At 41.7% G+C, this 17,703-nt stretch overlaps 3 protein-coding genes and 1 long non-coding RNA gene across 7 annotated transcripts in view; 3 read left to right on the top strand and 1 right to left on the bottom strand.

Moving 5' to 3' along the window:
• The window catches only part of limd2 (LIM domain containing 2), a 57,955-nt gene that overhangs the window by 12,273 nt on the left and 27,979 nt on the right, over positions 1–17,703 (top strand). The window lies entirely within an intron of this gene.
• Positions 862–13,637, bottom strand: LOC306837734 (RUN domain-containing protein 3A-like). 3 transcript variants are annotated; one of them, XM_079365473.1, is made up of 11 exons: positions 13,509–13,637; positions 5,355–5,482; positions 5,015–5,148; positions 4,821–4,906; positions 4,499–4,588; positions 4,018–4,098; positions 3,768–3,933; positions 3,515–3,672; positions 2,337–2,450; positions 2,123–2,229; positions 862–1,736 (listed from the first exon to the last, which is right to left on the bottom strand). In XM_079365473.1, the coding sequence occupies exons 1-11, from the start codon at positions 13,613–13,615 to the stop codon at positions 1,594–1,596; spliced, it is 1,314 nt and encodes a 437-aa protein (XP_079221599.1). In that variant the 5' UTR covers positions 13,616–13,637; the 3' UTR covers positions 862–1,593. The 3 variants fall into 3 exon arrangements, with proteins under 3 accessions (XP_079221599.1, XP_079221600.1, XP_079221601.1); XM_079365474.1 differs by having other exon boundaries at positions 2,123–2,226; XM_079365475.1 differs by having other exon boundaries at positions 5,367–5,482.
• On the top strand, positions 8,233–11,924 carry LOC306837738. Its single transcript, XR_013780990.1, has 2 exons — positions 8,233–8,420; positions 9,458–11,924. It is a non-coding gene; the product is annotated as an uncharacterized lncRNA (long non-coding RNA).
• On the top strand, positions 13,599–17,682 carry rnf113a (ring finger protein 113A; the record flags this gene model as incomplete). Of its 2 annotated transcripts, none has more annotated exons than XM_079365480.1 (10): positions 13,599–13,791; positions 15,129–15,208; positions 15,291–15,389; positions 15,676–15,783; positions 15,932–16,041; positions 16,127–16,233; positions 16,325–16,414; positions 16,489–16,582; positions 17,081–17,187; positions 17,542–17,682. In XM_079365480.1, 10 exons carry the CDS (start codon positions 13,599–13,601, stop codon positions 17,607–17,609), a joined length of 1,056 nt encoding a protein of 351 aa, XP_079221606.1. In that variant the 3' UTR covers positions 17,610–17,682. The 2 variants fall into 2 exon arrangements, with proteins under 2 accessions (XP_079221606.1, XP_079221607.1); XM_079365481.1 differs by lacking the exon at positions 13,599–13,791 and adding an exon at positions 14,349–14,518.

Raw genomic sequence — 17,703 nt, 5'->3', positions numbered from 1 at the left:
CAATTTAACGCTGTTGGAAATCACAATACTTTCGGTGATAATAGAGGGGGCACCCGGATTTGAACCGGGGACCTCTTGATCTGCAGTCAAATGCTCTACCACTGAGCTATACCCCCTGGCATACATTTGAAGAAGTTGGTTTTAGCTTTTGTAAGTAAACATGGGTGTTTGGCTTTAGCTCCTCTTGTGTTTGCTTAGGCTCGTGCGTGTGAGATGTGCTCAGGATATAAATTGAATTCTTCATTCTTCTAGATTTCAAACTTCCAGTATGTCCTTTCACATATATAATCCCATATGTTATGGTATCCTTTTTAGTTGTTGTCATTGTCAGCATATTTTTACTATGTTTATAATTAAAGACTTAAAGTTTTTAAAAGTCAGAAATCTTAATTTTGGTAATTTAATCCATTTTCACACTAAATCACTGCAGTGCAATTCAAACAATTCAATAAGGAATATGAAGATTATATTGAAGGACTTGTTCAGTCAATTCTGACTTATTTGGTACAAGTAAGCCTTGGTTATCATCATTTACAAGATGCACGTTGTTTCTTGAGGAATTATTTTTGGGATTTATGCAATGTTACTCATTCAGCTGTTTAACCACAAGAGGGCGGCAGAGCACCTTTCCATATATTAGCTGCCGCTGTACTGGAACCATGTGAAACACCCCCATTTGTCTAGAACTGGTGTCTGTTGGTTTCATGTTTCTGCGTTACATTCTGAACAGAGTCAAATGCTGTTAAACGAATACTGTGAATGTTTATCAATAGTATAATAATATAGTAATAATAGTATAAGCTTTTTTTTTGGAAGGAAGTATAAGACACCCTTTCCACACAGCTCAGAGTCAGACACACATAATGGAAAAAAGGCAGTTTATTGCAACATATAACAAAATATAACCAAGCTTGTAAAGACATCAAACTGCGGTACTGGATGCAATAAGATAAAATAAACATATGTGATAGCTTAAGACTTGATAGAATCAATAATTAGCTGCAGAGATTGAAACATACTGAAACTGTGTTTGATGACTACAGCAGGAATGATATGGATTTTCAAGGTTTGCAGTGGCACTGTCCTTAACCTCACATGGTTTATCTGTTTCTCTTAAAATTGTCATCACATCTATCTCACAAGTGTCTGCATCCAAAGACAGATGCTCTGGTTACATACTGAAAACATGAAATAAAACAGGCATGAACGCATGTTTTTATGGGAAGAAAACTGATATTCAAAAAGGGCGCAAGATCAGAATCTAATTTGAGGGGAAAATGTGATGCTTTGGAAAAGGTAGGAACTGCATGATCTTGGAAGGAGTGATTCACAGATAGTACAAAAAGCGTTTGTGAAAGAGTTTGAGCAGATAAGGCAAGGAGAAAGGAACCAAGAGATTAATCTTTTCTGCTTCATGATAACTTCCCTCTAATGTGAACAAAACAAAAATCCAGAAATGGTATCCTCCCGTTGTGTTCTCGTGGAGATGTGTGGATTGTGGGAATAGGGTTAAGGTTGGTCATGGTCAACGCAGCATCACCAGGCAGACAGGCTGGGGGATAAATCTCTCTTGCTGTTGTGGGGCTGGAGCTCCTAGCTGGGAGAAAGCGCAGGGCTGGGTTCGGTGCTGATGCTGACCAAACACTCGCTTGACTTGAGGCTGGCCAGGGACTTGGAGCTCGGTAAGGAGGCGAGGGAACCGCACAGACCAAGCATGGAAGGAGTGTCTTCTTTTCCTGTTGGGACAAAACAGAGAGAAAGAACAGTGTAACAAAGCTGCTGATCATGCATAGTTTAAACTGCCCACATGAAACACCATAAACAGGATTCAAGCCTGCCTTTGTATGAGGACGTATGTTCGGGTGCATGGGTGGCTGCCTCTGAATGCCTTTTATACAGCAGAGGAATGAGCACAAATATATTCCCCACTCAAGCAGGATTACTGTCACTTTACAACTTGTTTTTCCTGTACAGGAATTTAAGTAAACTATTGCTTAAACTACAATTTAGATACCTGCCAATATATGAAAGTGCACAGATATATAAATCACAGAACATTTATAACCTCTTTTGGTCAAAATATTGCAGCTGTGTTGTTGTTGTGAGATGTGTGATTTTCTACCTGCTGCAGTCCAGGCAGCATCTCCATTCTGTCTTCCATCTATTTTCTGGCAGTCAGAGTTCAGACCGACTTCATTGGTGAGCTGTTCCAAACTGTGAAAACTCCTTCTGGGTGTAAAGAAAAATCATCGTGGTGAAAATAACTGAAGCACTGATTTACACTTGAAGTGCATCTATAAGCGTATTTGCTTGCTGCGAGCATTGTGTCAGGTTACCTGCGGAAAAGCTTGACATCCCCCTGGTTGTTTGGGATGGTTGTCCACTGGTTGACCAGCGGGATAGAAACATCTTTAGCCAGATGGGAGGAATCGCAGGGCATGAGGGCAGAGCTGCAGGATACACACAGTTGAAAATGTTTAGATGGGATCATTTTTCAGCTCCTGTGACAAACTCTCCATTTGTGTTGATTTTAGCGACCTATTGACAAAGTGTCACATCTAATCTCTTCACTGATCTTGTCCTGTACATGCTTTAGTCAGTTTTCTAATTTAAAACAAATCTTCTCTACGTATCGCTCACTGTTATTATTTGATTGGAAAACACTGACTACACAGCAACATTCAAAAGTCTTAAGTAGACACAATCGATCTTTTCACCAATGATCTTATTTTCTAGGTCATTAATCTGCATGAATTTCAGTCTGCTTCATAACCAGTTAAAACTCCTCACAGGAGCTTTAACTGTAGCAAGCAAATATTTACCTAAACATTGAAGGTGAGTATAATCAAATGTGTCTTGTGAATTCAATTGAGTATTTTTTTAAAAAAAAAACATAAATCTTGGGCGATTTTTGCTTTCATAGATAGGATGGCTGAAGAGACAGTACAGACTGGGGGATGGAATGCAGCAAAGTGCAGAGGTTGTATTTCGAACCCACGGCTGCTGCGGAGAGGACTATAGGTTTTGAACTTGGGGTGCGTAGCATATCTGCTAGGCTTTTCCCACTCCTATTGAGAGACCTTTTAACTTAAATTTACACTTGGTGATATTGTTAGTGCCTGATACCACCTCTTCATATTTAAGAACATAACACACAGCTCATTATTACGAAATAGTGAGCAAAGGAGGAATTGGATGGGATGAGGCTTTTAGACCTTTTATTTTCAACTTAGAATCAGGATATTTTCTCTAAAACTAACAGCTGCATCCAGATGCTTGCACACACACGCATACACTGTACCGCCCTCATAAGCTGCTGTGTGTTTTGTGAGAGAAAGACCAAATGACTGTATTACAAACAACAGTGATGAGGTCTGGAGGCTCATGGTTACAGTTGGTAGTTTTTAATCAGGCAAGTGTTTTTCAAAGTTAGTGTGTGTGTGTGTATGTGTGTGTGTGTGTGTGTGTGTGTGTGTGTGTGTGTGTGTGTGTGTGTGTTCTTGTGCTTTCTTACAGTTGTGCCTGCAGCTCCAGCACAATGGCTTCCAGCTCTTTCTTCTCCTGTTGACTCTGAACCGTCAGCTCCTCCACCTTAGCTCTCAGACACTTGTTCTCTGTCTCTACGTTCTTCAGCTGTGACTCTCGCAGGCGAACCAGCTCCTCCAGGTAACCCTGAAACAGGAAAGCGAAGAGACGGTGGGTTTTTGTTCTTTAAAACCAGGGAGTATTTATACAGCCTGTATTTGCTCCTAGCAGTTTGGAGTCACCTTCTGGGCGTAGACAATCTTAAACCTTTGCTCCATCTTGCGACACTTGTTGCTCCAGCTCTCCTCGTCGGTCACCAGGGGGATGTAAGGATGCTCTGGGACACTCTCCTCACTGTTACTGCTGTCCACACTGCGACGGTCGTCCTCATCACTCAGGTAGTCGTAGCTACAGAGCAGAGAGGCAACATTATCTCAGAGTAGTGAACATACAGAAGTGTGCTGCTAAAAGCAACAGCTGGAATAAACTAACCTCTGAGTAAACTTCAGGTAGGGTGTATAGTCAATGACAGCAGGGGATTTCCCATCCAGAGTCTCCCCCTTCAAGCAAAAACTGCACAGGAAAAAGGACAAATGGTTGAATAGGATGAACAAAAAGTTGTGAATTACAAACTTACATTACATCTCTTTGTGAAACTGACCTCTGTCATTCAGTTAATCTTAAGAAAACATACAGCTACATAGGTGATACAGAACATCTGTAAATAGAAATGTTAAGATTCTAAACATGGAGTTGGAAGCCTGCATGAGGTTGTAAGACAATATGATACATTTATTTAAAAAACAAAGGTCTAAGATAACTTACAATTTAAGTATAGTCTATTTAGGATCCATCTGTTTGTCTTACATGGAGTATTTCATGCAAACATTTATAGTCACTCATGAGTTCCTGTATTGCTGGGCTAAAAACAAAAGTACAGTCCAGAGTTTCCTGTATAAGTGTATGTCTTTACCTGAAGTCAATGGCACTCAGGCCAATCAGCATACCAGTCAGCACAGTGGCCTCTTCTCTCAGCATGATGGCTCCATCATCGTAGAACCTCCTGTCAGAGAAAGCGGTGGTTCTCATCTGTTACATAAAAATTTATCGTATCTATTGTGTTGTACTGTATTGTGTATTTCTCAGATGTGCCAGTGATTCTTCGGCAGCATATTTTGTTTTCTAAGCACACAAGCACTCTGTTCTGCTGCAAAGAAAAGGATGGTTTATATTTACTTTAGCTTTTCACACAAAATCCGACAGGAACAGATCGTGACTGTAAGATTTAGTCTGACCTGGTTGTTCTTGTGTCCCTCAGAGCAGTGGAGACATATTCAGACAAACGTTTCTCCATCAGCGCTACTCGAATCCAAGCACGCCCCTGTAGGACAACATACAGAGTGAGTAGGAACAGAGGGTCCTCTTTGCTGCTCTGTCTTGTAAAACCTTACACTGTCACGCACACTTTTCAGCACACAAGTATCCTTGCCTTGGCTCCGGATGTGCTGATGTTCTCTATGTTTTCGATGCTTGCAATGCAGTTGTTCTGCACCTTGCTGCATGCCAGCCGGATATATTCCCAGAAACTGCGCTGTCCATCTGAGCTGAACCAGCTCCCTGAACCTGGTCAAAAACACACATCAATGAGTCATTTATGCAATGACAACGGCTCACACATTTGTCACGCAACAGCAAATTAAATGTTCTAAAATGTCTTTTAAATGTGTTTACATCATGAACTACACAGTGGATTTCTACTTTGTATCTGACAAACCTGAGTTTTTACTGTCTAAAATGATATGTCTAACTATTCATGTGCTGCATGTTACCTGCATTGTTACCTTTGAAGCGGTGGCTTAGTATGTGCTCTAAAATGGCAGCAAAGTTAATGAACTCCTCTGATGAGTCATCTATCGGCTCTGTTGAGTACTTTTCGAGGAGAGTCTTTACAGAGAATCTGAAATAGAAGAAAAGAGAGAGAGAGAGAGAGAGAGAGAGAGAGAAATTCAAACAACAAGGCAAGACACAGCAATGGAACAGCATTTCCTTTGCATATGTGAAGAATTTTTACTTTCACTCGGGTTGTGTGCCACAGGAGCTGATGATATGCAAACATGTACTGTACCCATGCAGACAAATGTGGTACTGTATGTGAACCCTACAACAATAGCGGGGAGAAGGATTTTTTTTTCTTTTTTTGGGAACCACGCCATCTTATCACACTGAGGTCACCCCAATTGTCTTGTGTACAGCACAATGTACCCCTTCAGTGCTTTGGCAGTGCTATCGTGAAAACAATACAATTAACCCCCTGTCTTTCTCAGCCTTTGTGCATGCTGTGCTTCCAGGTCCCTTTGGGTCTTGTCTCTCTGAGGGACCGGCGAGCATCAAAGGATGATCAAATAATTCCCTCCCCCTCATCTATACATTGTGGTCTGATCTATTTAGGGAAGCCGCTGTAGCTGTTTCTGTTTGGTTTTTGACCTCACACGATCACCCTGCTGCACTACAGGCAGCTATGCAGCTTGAATGATAGGAGCTGGACATCCAGGCACGGGCTCGGGCTGACTGCCACTGCTTCAATGGGAAACACTAGCATTACAGAGGGCAAGACTGCCCTGGCAGTCGGAAGCACCTCCATAGCCAGGGGAAAGACTACCGTCGCTTTAGGCAACTCCTCCATCTTCAGGGGAGTGACCACCACCTCCATGGGAGATTCCACTATCCAAAGGCAAAAGACGACAGTGGCTCTGGGACGGGCCAGCTTCAGCCGGGGAACCACAACAACTTCGTTCCGGAAAGCCTTGATGTCCAAGCGCAGGACCACCTAAATGGAAAGGACTCCTGAAGCAAGGGCTAAGACACCCAGGGAAGCCAAGCTGTCCAAAAAAGACTCTAACAATGAGTGGAAAACCACATTCTCGTCAAGCAAGACCTCTTTCACCAAAGGCAGGGTTTCGATCCTGAGGACTAAGTACGCCATCTCCTGGGGCAAATCCTCGGTATCCTGGAGCAGAACAACCATAACTTTAGGCAACACCAGCTTAGCGGTGGGCAAAACCTCTGTCACACGAGGGGAGACCACGAGCTCTCTCACCACTCTGACCTTTACCCATGGGACCAAGTCTGTGTCCGTGTTCAAAACCACCCTCACCAGGGGCAAAGAAACCCACAGCAACATCTACTGGGATTTTCATACCTGATTCCTGCACACACTTAATAACCCAAGGATATTTCAGTCTGGTCAGTTTAAGCAGGTCAGTAGTAGTAGTTTAAAAATCAGCTGCTATGTTTGTGATCAATGTGTTTCAGGAATAAACAGTGTGGCATCGAGGTCAGTGTGGTATCATCTGCTACCTTTTTGCACAGGGAACAAGAGGAGATGTAGATCTAATGGGTTTTCAATCAAGAGTGAGATCTTCCGTAGCCATGCTGAGGGTGTTATGCAAAGTGACAGCGACGAGATGATGCTTTATGGTGTGTCTACGTAGCAGGGAGGGAAACTGTGATACGACCATGTGAGATATTTGTGGAGACACAATTGACCGTGTGTTTTTCATCCGCACCATTGTCCTGTTCATTGTGTATGTTTGGCCATCAACATGTCTACATCTTTGGTGTTAAGTGGTACTTTTTGGTTTTCGTTGATAAGACTGGTTGATGTTGTGAAGTCTGCATGCATTTCCATAACTATACTGCCCCATTGTCCACAGTTATGAACCAGAAAGCTGGGTGATGTAACAATGCTTATAAAAGTAACATGTCAAACAATGCTTGGCTTGATTGGTTTGTAAAACGATCTGAGGGATTCTTTAAACTAAACAACATAATTGGTATTAAAAAAAAAAAAAAAAGACTCAAATGACCACACCCGTATTTCTAATGGAAGGACAACACAATAACAGGGAAACGTGCAATCAAAGCCTCAACTACATCTGGAGAACATAGAGACATTTATCTTTTCTATTATCAAATCTGACACTGAGCGACTCATTTCACATATGGTGTATACGGTCATTCACATAGGCCATGTCTTACAATCAGAGGCTATAGGGAACAATGGTCCAGAAGAAAGTGATGTCACCGCGGATAGCTCCCTTTACAACAATGTGTCCTTCAACTGTCCGGTGTCGTCGTTGCCATGGGACAATCGCTCCACTGTCCCAGACCGCCCAGATAGGCTGTGGCCACCTACGGGTGCCTCTGTCTATTCACAGGGACACATGGGTGGTATGTGGCCTTCCAGAGCCCACGTCGATCAGCTCAACGAAGGCATTATGTTACACGGGGGTCGTGCTATCCACGCTTAGCATTCTGGTGTGCTCTGGATTGAAGCTGATGTTACTATTATCCCCGTGGGGCTGAGCAGGGTGTGCTGCATGAGCGTGTGATGCTTTTCATTAAGTAAGCTTCGAAAACCCTGCCGTCGAATCTGGGTCAGGAAGAAGAGCTTCACCCCAATGGGCAACACCAGCTTCAGCGAGGGGAAGACGGCCCTAACCCTGGGCAACACCACCATAAAGAGGGGCAAGAGCAAGCTGGCTATGGGGAACTCTTCAATCACCAGGGGCAGGAGCCAGACATCTCTCGGCTCCTCCACCATAACCAGCGGGAAGACCAAGATCTCCCTGGGTGGTGCCTCCTTCAGCAGAGGCTCTACCACCACCTCTTTTCGGAAAGCGCTCTTCCCCAAACGCAAGACGCTTTAGGTGAGAGGGAACTTGATCGTGGGGTGGGGGGACTGGCACAAAATGTCACAACAAAACGGCACCATCACAGAAAACATATGGACAACACTACTGCATCTCATCTTTTTTCCCTGAGAGCGACAACTGGATTACATTTACTTTTGGAACTTTGACTTTTTGTTCTTGCCGGATTTATCAAAGAAACAGGTCAGTGGTGTCTTAATTCCATTTTGTTATTGGCAAAGACCGAGTATGTCAATCGGATTTCAAGGTTTAATCGAGCTCAAGCATCTTAGGTAAAGTCCTTCTCCTAACTGGCCCACAATCACACAAAATAATCCTTTATGTGGAAGATGTTAGCTTGTGAGCAGGCTCAAGGGAGCTAGGGCAGAAATGAACAAACACCGTCTAATTCACACTCCCTGCAGAGGTATGCTACAGATCCCACCTTTGTCTCAATGTGTCTCACCAGAAAAAAGTTTCCTCCTGAAGTTTTGTTGGACATGTCTTTGAAATGTTTTAAATTTTCTATTTGAAATGTAAGAGGAAACTGTAAATAAACAACACTTGAAATCAAGAAATACTTCAATAAGCTCAGAGCAGCCCTTGGAGGACCACCAAGTCCCCCCATTGGTTCCCAGGGCCCGGTGTGGGAACAGCTGTAAGTTAGCCAAGCTACACATTTGTTGATGTTATACCAATAAAGTAATCAAACCATAAAAAAGTACATCAGAAGGCCTGTCTGAAAAGATGAAGTGAATGCTTTCATTCAAAGCAGCAGTTGAGCAAATGTTTTTTTACATACATATTAGCTGAAGTCTTTTGATCTGAAAGGGAATTGCTGGCATGCCTCAAATGCAAATAGATGGAGTGGAATGGCAACATGCTCTTGGTACGATTTGACACTGAAAAACAACTGCAGGTCCTTCTGACAAGCTTCTTTTGTGCCCCCTCTCACTCAGCCTGGATTGCTGCCAGGCCCACTCTCAGCTCCCTTTAAATGCCTTCTTGTTCTCCTCTCTCTCCCCTTTACTGTACTTAGCTGCCTGATGTTTACATTGATGAAGTATGTTTGAACCACAGGACTACATTTAGCAGCAGTGACAGCTTGCCTTAGTACACATAGATTCACAATAACTTTCTCAGCTTTCATTTGTGTCCTCCTCATTCCCTGTAATCATTTCCCTGACTCCTTTCCCTGTCTTTCTTATTTCCCGTTTCTGTCTCTCCCTCTCTCTTTATAGTCTTGGCATAAGCAGCAGGATCAGATGACACAGGCGGACTCCTCGCTGGCTGCAGCATTGTGTACCAGCTAGCGCTGTATTTTTCATCCTGGTCTGTCAAGGGATCATTCTGTCGTGTACTGGATCAGCATAAAACAAGCCAAGAAAAGGAATATCATGAGTTTTGATGAATTTGAAGATAAGAATGAAGATTCAATTTAAAGAGTGAAGATGCTATTAAAGCATGATGTGTATCTCTTTTGGTCACTCTCAGGCCCCCTCTGTGGAGTGTTCAGGCAAAGTGCTTTATGGTCAGAGGAGGTGTAGAGGGGTGGGTGTGCAAGATGTAGTAAGGCTGTTGGTCTGAGAAGTAATGAGGGCAAATCAGACATTTGAAGTTTACAGGGGGGGGCGATGATGAATCACAGGCTGTCATGAAGAAATTGCTGTGGAGAACAGATGGGAGATTCGAAAATTCTACATCAAACCATTGAAAGTTCTGTTTTATTGAAATGTTGGTAAAAAAAAAAAGTACAGCTTTAGAAATCAAGGTGACGCTCCATGCTGGAAAACAGTTATTCCACAAACAGAGGCTCAAAGAAACAGAGTGAAGGATGAAATTGGTACCTCTCACTACTACAATAACAATGAGCCTCCCACTTGCAGAAGCATGTCCATGAACTATGTATCGTACTATGGCACAGAATATTTCATTTTCTACTCTCAAGCCACGCCCAGGGAGAGCTCAAACCTTCGCTAAGATACACCACGTCCTCGATTCTCCCTCCTTTCTTTCCCTGTTCCTTTTATTTACTGGCAGCAGCTGAGAGAAAACATCTTTGATCCGATCTGTCAAGTCTCACTCATCTATCTATGTTTTCTTAGGTTCACCGTGTCCACAGCAAACTCCTCAAGTCATGGACGACAGAAAGAGAGCTCTAAGCCAGACTCAATCAACAAAAGAGTCGATTTTAGACTAAATGGTACAGCAGGTGGTCTGAAAGAAATTGACTATTGATCTTCAACATTTTGTCAAATTCAGCTCAGACAGACAAACTGGAGTTGCAGGAAAAATCTGACTGACTGCAGAAAGCCTCGGTCCTGCTATTAAAAGATCAAACCTGTTGCTAGTGGAAACAGCACAGAGATACAGATGACAATGACACTGCAGTCACCGTGGACATGTTAAACATCCTTCAGTCTCTCCAACACCATCATGAAAAAGTTCCTTTGGTTTTCTGTTTCTGTAAGGTCAAAAAACGGCAGCGTAAATCGTGTTTGTTTCATGCATTATACCTGGGGCCGATCCTGATACAAGGTTTTGTTGCATCTTTTGACCTGACAACAGTAGTCTCTTTTTTATTTTCTTTGTGGTTAGAATTGGACCTTTAAATCTTGGTTGCACTGTATCACAACCCTTGTTTTGTAAAAGTCCCGACCCAGAACCCAAGCAGAAAGTTGTTTGGAGTGGACAGGTTCAAATATTCGATCAGGTTGTCCTTTATTGTACACAAATGTCTATTGCTGTACATATGTGTTTCTAATTGAAATTATATTAAGTATGATACCAGAAACAAGCCGATGAAACATTGAAAGGACCTTTGTAAGTTTCTGTGCCTGATACTGGTGACCCACATAAAGCCAGATCATGTAAATGTTGTATGTCTTTACCCTTAAACTGACCCAAAATAGTTCCTCTAAGTCCCACAAAAAGACTTAACTTCATCCAATGAATTGTTGGGAAATGTAAACGTTAATTTGTGTGTGCAGGTTGTATTTTAAAAAAGGTATCATTTGACAGCAAGGGAATACAGGTCAGTCTATATATACACACATGTATTAAAAGAAAATAAAGGTTTGGTCAGGTGTACTAACACAGCACTAAAAACTGCTTAGCTACTTTAGCCAGGCTGTGAGTCTCAGCAGCATCCTGTATCCTGCGCCAACATAAGGCCCAGTCTGCTTTTTATGCTCAGCCAGAGGCCTGCTGCTGATTCAGGATCTCTCTCCAATGAGATTGTATGAACACACAACAACCTCTGACTACTTGAATCAACTCCCGAGCAGAATGGTATCAAAGAGAAGAAAGAAGTCAGACAGCAACACCACCACGCCTGGAAAAAGTTGCCCTCCAACTGAACCTTATCAAAGTCACCTTGTTCCTTAGAAAATAGAAAGAAACTGTTGAGTAAGCATCACTGACCCAAAGCTTTTTGGATGTTCATTTCTGTCTTGTCCTGTGTGTTTGTTGTTTACTGCTTAAATGATTACGTGGGTTTGTAGCACAGTCGGTACAAACTGAAAAACAACAGTCTCTTTGTGCTTTTGCTAATCTTTCTCTGTTGTGTAAGTCCCTGTTCAAACTTTTCTTTCTTTGCGGGCATGCTGTGTGTAATGTGTGTTTTTGCCTTACTGCATGTGCCACTAAAATGCACACAGAACCTTGGACATAAAGGTGCTGGAATAAAAAGGCTTAATTGTGTGTTTACTTCAGAGTCTGGACATCATTATTTTTGTTTGTGTGTGTGTGTGTGTGTGTCTGTGTGTGTGTATGTTTGTGTATGTGTTGGTGGACAGGCTGCAGATAAGGTCATGGTCAGAGAAGGGTGTGGATGTGTGACGTCTACTTTAATTACTCAAATATATGATGTCGCTGTCTGTCAAAGTCATATATTGCTTAAAGCAATCCATGTCTCATTGTATTGTTATAATAATATAAACGTCTAAATCATTTTACAAGCGCTCTCAGAATGCTCTGTTTTGGTGCGTGTGTGCGTATGAGCCCCCCCCTGAGTTTTCCCGGTAGACATCACTCCTCTGCAGCGAGAATAAAAATGGCAGACCAGCCCAAAACTTTTGCTCTAGGCTGGGGTTGGAGTTAATGGGTGGAGTAAACAGGGGACGGGAGGGGATTTTTTTTATTATCACAAGTTGAGAAAATTTGAAACAGAGCACTTTTGTCTTTGTTGTCAGACTTATGCAGATCACAGGACTGGGTGGACTTTTTTCAGACGTTGCGGGTCAGTAGACACTCAGGTTACCCAAATATATGTTCAGAAACACTGTGAAAGTGGATTTTTCATAATATGTCCCCTTTAAAAATTCCATAATATATGCCTGTGACTCATGATTACGAGAACATGTTTTTCCAAGTCACAAAACACTGACTTAAAATATGTGGGTACTCAACAAACCTAAATAACAGTCGTGTGAACACATGTGGTCAATGTGGCAGAACTGTGGGAAAAGCCTCAGTAATTTCTAGTGTGACATTTTAAATCTGACTCCCACATCTTTTACATGATCAACTGGACATCATGAAGTCTCTCATACAGAGGCGTTTGCAGACCTAACCTCTGAGAACTGTTCTGGAAAGTGATTTATCACGCTCATATTTCATTGTCAGACTTTCTATCACAGTCGATCAGCACTCACTGTACTGAGCAGGCTGAGGTCCACCGATGGGGGAGGAGTCCTTTCACCGCTCCAAATGCCCTTGTCCCACACAGACACTCAGACTGACTGTGATGGAGGAGACCTGCTGTTGTATTTTCTCTCCAGCTCTATCCTACTACTGGCACTATATCCCCCTGGTCTCATTACTATCCTTTGAAGCTGCATTTATCATTATTGTCAGGCATCAAGCAGTTGTCTCAACCCTTTAAAAATAACACTTAAATATGAGAGGATGAGAATGCATTTATCAATATCCCATTAACAATGCAATTTGCAGGAAAGCGTCATTTAAATAAAGTGCATTCGGGATGTAAAGTTGCTGTAAAACCTAAAAGAGAAGAACCAATTCAGCATTAAAGGATTAGTGTAGTTATTATTTTAGCAGATCGGGTGTGATGGTAGGGTAGCTACGTGAAGGTGAAAATGAACCTGCCTTCTCTATATCCATAATAGCCTTTTCTGCTTTCAAAAAAATGTATCACTTGAATCACTTCAGATAACAGAGCTGGCATGAACATGATAAATGGTTATCATATTATGATGAACTGAGCAGCTTGCACGGACAGGTATTGCCTATATTACAGCTCGTCTTGGGTGTCGTGATGAAGCTTAATACCTGCAAACCGTGATGAGGTTTTTTCGCTCCACGCCGACGCTCCGAGCAGACGCCTTTTTCGATGTCAGACCCATAGCCATTGCTGTCTGAATGCAGCCCGACTCCATCCAGCGGCGGCCCCGGGGCCTTTTCGGGATCCGTGCCCAGGCCAGGACCCCTCCCTCCGCGGCCCTGTGTCCTACAAACACCCGCTGTCCGACAGCCACGGATGCTGCTGCTGCTGCTGCTGGAGGAGGAGGGGGAGGATCGCAGGACAGCGGGGACCAGCGTCAAACCAGAAATGGTCTCAAGTCCAACTTCCGTTTATACCTTTCAACATAAAACTACTTTTAGGCTACTTGTGTCGAATTAGTTGTGTTAATTTGTAGCAGAAACGTGAAATTATTTTTTTAGTCAGTGGACGTGATGCACTTGGTAAAGCTGAGTGGAAACGATGCCTTCACGCATTTTTTGTTTAGTCGTACAAAACAGAATTTGAGATATAAAATCTAAAAACATCAATAAGCATATGTGTTGCTTTGGCAACATATATGCCTAAGTATTTCAAATATGTGTTTACATTGTAGCCTATTGTTTAAACTGCATAACTGGGTAGGTTTTTTTTTTTTAATTTAGCTTACGATATTCATTTACTATCAAACAAAGATATATCTTAATACGTATATTATGTAGCTCCGCAACAGAATATAACAATTCAGCAATAAACAGCACACCTTTATGCACAATTTATCGGGATAAAATGAAGGCCTATCAAATGAAGGTCCTTTTTATATGGATACGAGCAGTGGTTATTTTCTTCTTAACCACCAGGAGGCAACAAAGAACCCTCGTACTTTAACTCCTCCGAGACACTAGAGGTCGCTGTGCCAACAGCGGATACAGCTTAAGTACAGAGAGAGGCAAGATGGCTGAATCTGAGGAGCCAAAAAAGGGCCCGTGCACTTTTCTATTTAAAAAATCGACGAAAAAGTTCTCCGGGCGAAAGAGAAAAGCAAGCGACAGTGACAAAGGTAGTTGTAGTAACTATGTCAACTAATATTTATTGTGAGTGTCCATACGGATGCTGCAGCTTTGTAAACGGCCCTGATATGTAAACCTGATTAATAAGTTTACAGTTCGTATGTTGTCACGTCTGCTTAATTTTCTTCTATTCATTCCTGTTTTGTAATAACTATAAGTTAACTGATAAGAAGCAAACACGACGGAAGGATGAGATAGGTGTCTGCAGGTTATCGCTAGTAAAAACACAGTACTTTGTGCTGCGTTAAAGTTCACTCGGAAATTAGAGGTGTATGGGAACTCTGCTATTTTGCACTTTACATTTAATTCACACGAGCATGGAGCTCGGTTGTATATACATAAGCATATATATAAACCACTCCACCAGCTTTATTACCTATGCAAGAACCATTCTGATTAATATTACAGAGCCTCACTTTTTAGAAGCTGTTGTTTTTAACAGTCTGTACGACTGCACTTTAATTGTTTGAGCCTTGTAAAAGGAGGATTTCTGTCTCTGTCGCGACAGACAGTTAAGTTGATCCATCTTTCTATAGCATGTGGTCTAGATGTGGAAGCAGCCCTAAGAAGTTATTTCTATTCCCTTTGACTGGCTTTCAGATGGCAACAGTGATGAGGACCAGAGCTCTGTGGTCAGGAAAGAAAAGAAAGACCTCAAAGTCAACCCCATGATTCAAAGGGTAACATTAAACATTTCAAGATCAATATATTTTTACAAAATCCTTTCACTTTAGCCTGACTCTGTTTATTTTCTAATTTAAGACAAAGAAGGTGGAAAAAGAGGCCGTATCTTCCAGTGAAAGTGAAGGAGAAAAAGAAGTGCAGAAAATCACTGTTGCTTACAAGTCCACACGATCAGCAGTGAGTTGAGACTTGTCCAACACATTTTTAGTTGTAAAAGTGGTTGAAACCGTGAACTACAATGCTTGATTTTTTTTTTCTTGGGCCGGGAGAGTTAATATAAGAAACAGTTGTGCACGCTCTACATTACTATAATGTAACTGCTAATGTTAAGGACATGTTTTTTGTAATATTTTTTTGGAGCTTTTATCATGTGGCTTTAGCTTTGTTTTTATTCACCGTTTGTTTTCACAGTCTCTGCAGAAATCCTTCTAACTTTGTTTTTCTCTTTTTTGCCCCCCAAAAGAAACCAGAGGGACCTGAGGACATGGGTGCAACTGCTACTTATGAACTGGACACAGAAAGAGACAAGGACGCTCAGGCCATTTTTGAGAAAAGTCAGAAAATTCAAGAGGTAGAGATACCATGTTATTCTTAAAGCCTCACTTTTTTTAAATGCTTCACATGAAACTTCACTCAGTGAAAAAAATAAAGTCGACTGTTTAAAATTTGCACAGTTTGTCTTCTAAAAGTTTTCTTCTGACCGTTGTCTCCTCCAATAGGAGCTAACCGGTAAAGAAGACGATAAAATCTACCGTGGCATTAATAACTACCAAAAATTCATCAAGCCAAAAGATACCACTATGGGAAATGCCTCCTCTGGCATGGTTAGGTGAGTAGGCAAACACATACTCATGACCTGATTTTTTAAGAACTCTTCTTTGAATGCTCATATACGATTGTTTTTGTTGGAACAGAAAAGGACCAATCAGAGCCCCTGAACACCTGAGAGCCACGGTGAGGTGGGACTACCAACCAGACATCTGCAAAGACTATAAGGAAACTGGGTTCTGTGGTTTTGGAGGTGGGTGTCTGTTGTCATCTTTTGGGTGACTATGAAATAAATAAATAAAAAAACCCAATTAATCTCGTCCTTGTTCTCTCCTGCCATTTAGACAGCTGCAAGTTTCTTCATGACAGATCGGACTACAAACATGGCTGGCAGATTGAGAGGGAACTGGAAGAGGGCAGATATGGAGCTAATGGTGAGCACGGGTGCAAGATCTGTTTTCTTTTGGGTCTGCATCTGCACTCTGTAATAATACTGTTTGTCATTTAGATGATGAGAACTACGAGGTGAGCAGTGATGACGAGGATTTGCCCTTCAAATGCTTCATCTGCAGGGAGTCCTTCAAGAATCCAATTATTACAAAGTAAGACCCTTGAAGGTCACGGTCTAAGTTTTGTCTATTTATGTACAACACTTAATGCTACACCAACATGCATACATGAGTTTAGACATGTGTCCCAGATCTTTGATCTGATTGTGAGCTGGTAGAAGATAGATCTGACATCTGTTGAAAATGATAGTGAATGAGGGACTGGACAATTTAGCTTGAAGAGTCTTGGAAGCAGAACAGCGAGATTATTATTCTATTAATATAAAAAGTAGAAGCATGTAGTTGGTAAAAAAAAATTAGGTCATGGTACTTTGCAGCGGCCTCAGGTAGAACTGACACAATTAGTTTTCATTTCTTAAACTCGAACGGACTGTGTGATCAAAATAGGATTAAGGGATTTTTTTGATTAGTGCATACAAAGATTGTATATTGTTACTGACAGTTTCAGAATTATGGTGTTAAGTCATTTTTATTTGTAGTATTCTTGTATGTTTTTTTTATTTTTTATTAATTCAATCGTATATCTCTCAGATGTCGGCACTACTTCTGCGAGACCTGTGCTCTCCAGCATTACCGCAAGTCCAAGCGCTGCTATGTGTGCAACACTCAAACCAACGGTGTCTTCAATCCAGCTAAAGGTAAGCCGGTTCTGTCGAGGATATTTGAGAAGGGAGAATTAAATAGATCTCAGGCCAATTTATATGTACACCAATGTTCTGAAAGCCTTCAGTTTTCAGGATTCAGAGATTTTGGAACAGTCAGATCCCCCCCACCAAAAAAAAAAAAAAATCTATATTACTCGATGTGTTGTAGCTTTTTCCTGTACTAGGAATTCAGGAAGCACATTTTGTAGTTCATGTTAGTATTTGTTGTCAGTCAGTTTTGCATTCGTGTTAGGAAGGACTTTGTTATGCAAACGTCATCCGGGCAGAGAGACCAAGGGAGAAGATCCACCTAATTTAGGTTTCCTATTATTTTGCCCTGTATTCCAGAATTGATGGCCAAGATAGAGAAACGCCAGGCCGCAGCAGACCAGCCGCCGTCAGAGGAGGAAGACTAACATCATCTTAACCTCTCTCCTTTTGTGTTTTTCCATGTATATTCAGAATAAAATGTTTTTTTAGATGGTTAAATGTATCACTGTGTTGTTTCTT

Source organism: Symphodus melops, assembly GCF_947650265.1.
Source record: "Symphodus melops genome assembly, chromosome: 17".
Lineage (NCBI taxonomy): Eukaryota > Metazoa > Chordata > Actinopteri > Labriformes > Labridae > Symphodus > Symphodus melops.
Note: the sequence above shows the minus strand (reverse complement) of the source record. Positions and strands in the feature narration are given on the sequence as shown.

Bases quoted from the DNA above. Each gene is read 5' to 3' on its own strand.
- LOC306837734 (XM_079365473.1), bottom strand. From the start codon at position 13,615: ATGGAGTCGGGCTGCATTCAGACAGCAATGGCTATGGGTCTGACATCG. The intron at 5,149-5,354 runs GTAACATGCAGC...GTTTTTGACCAG, and splicing joins CTTCAAAGGTAACAATGCAG to GTTCAGGGAGCTGGTTCAGC. The intron at 4,589-4,820 runs GTCAGACTAAAT...TTTCTCTGACAG, and splicing joins AGGGACACAAGAACAACCAG to GAGGTTCTACGATGATGGAG.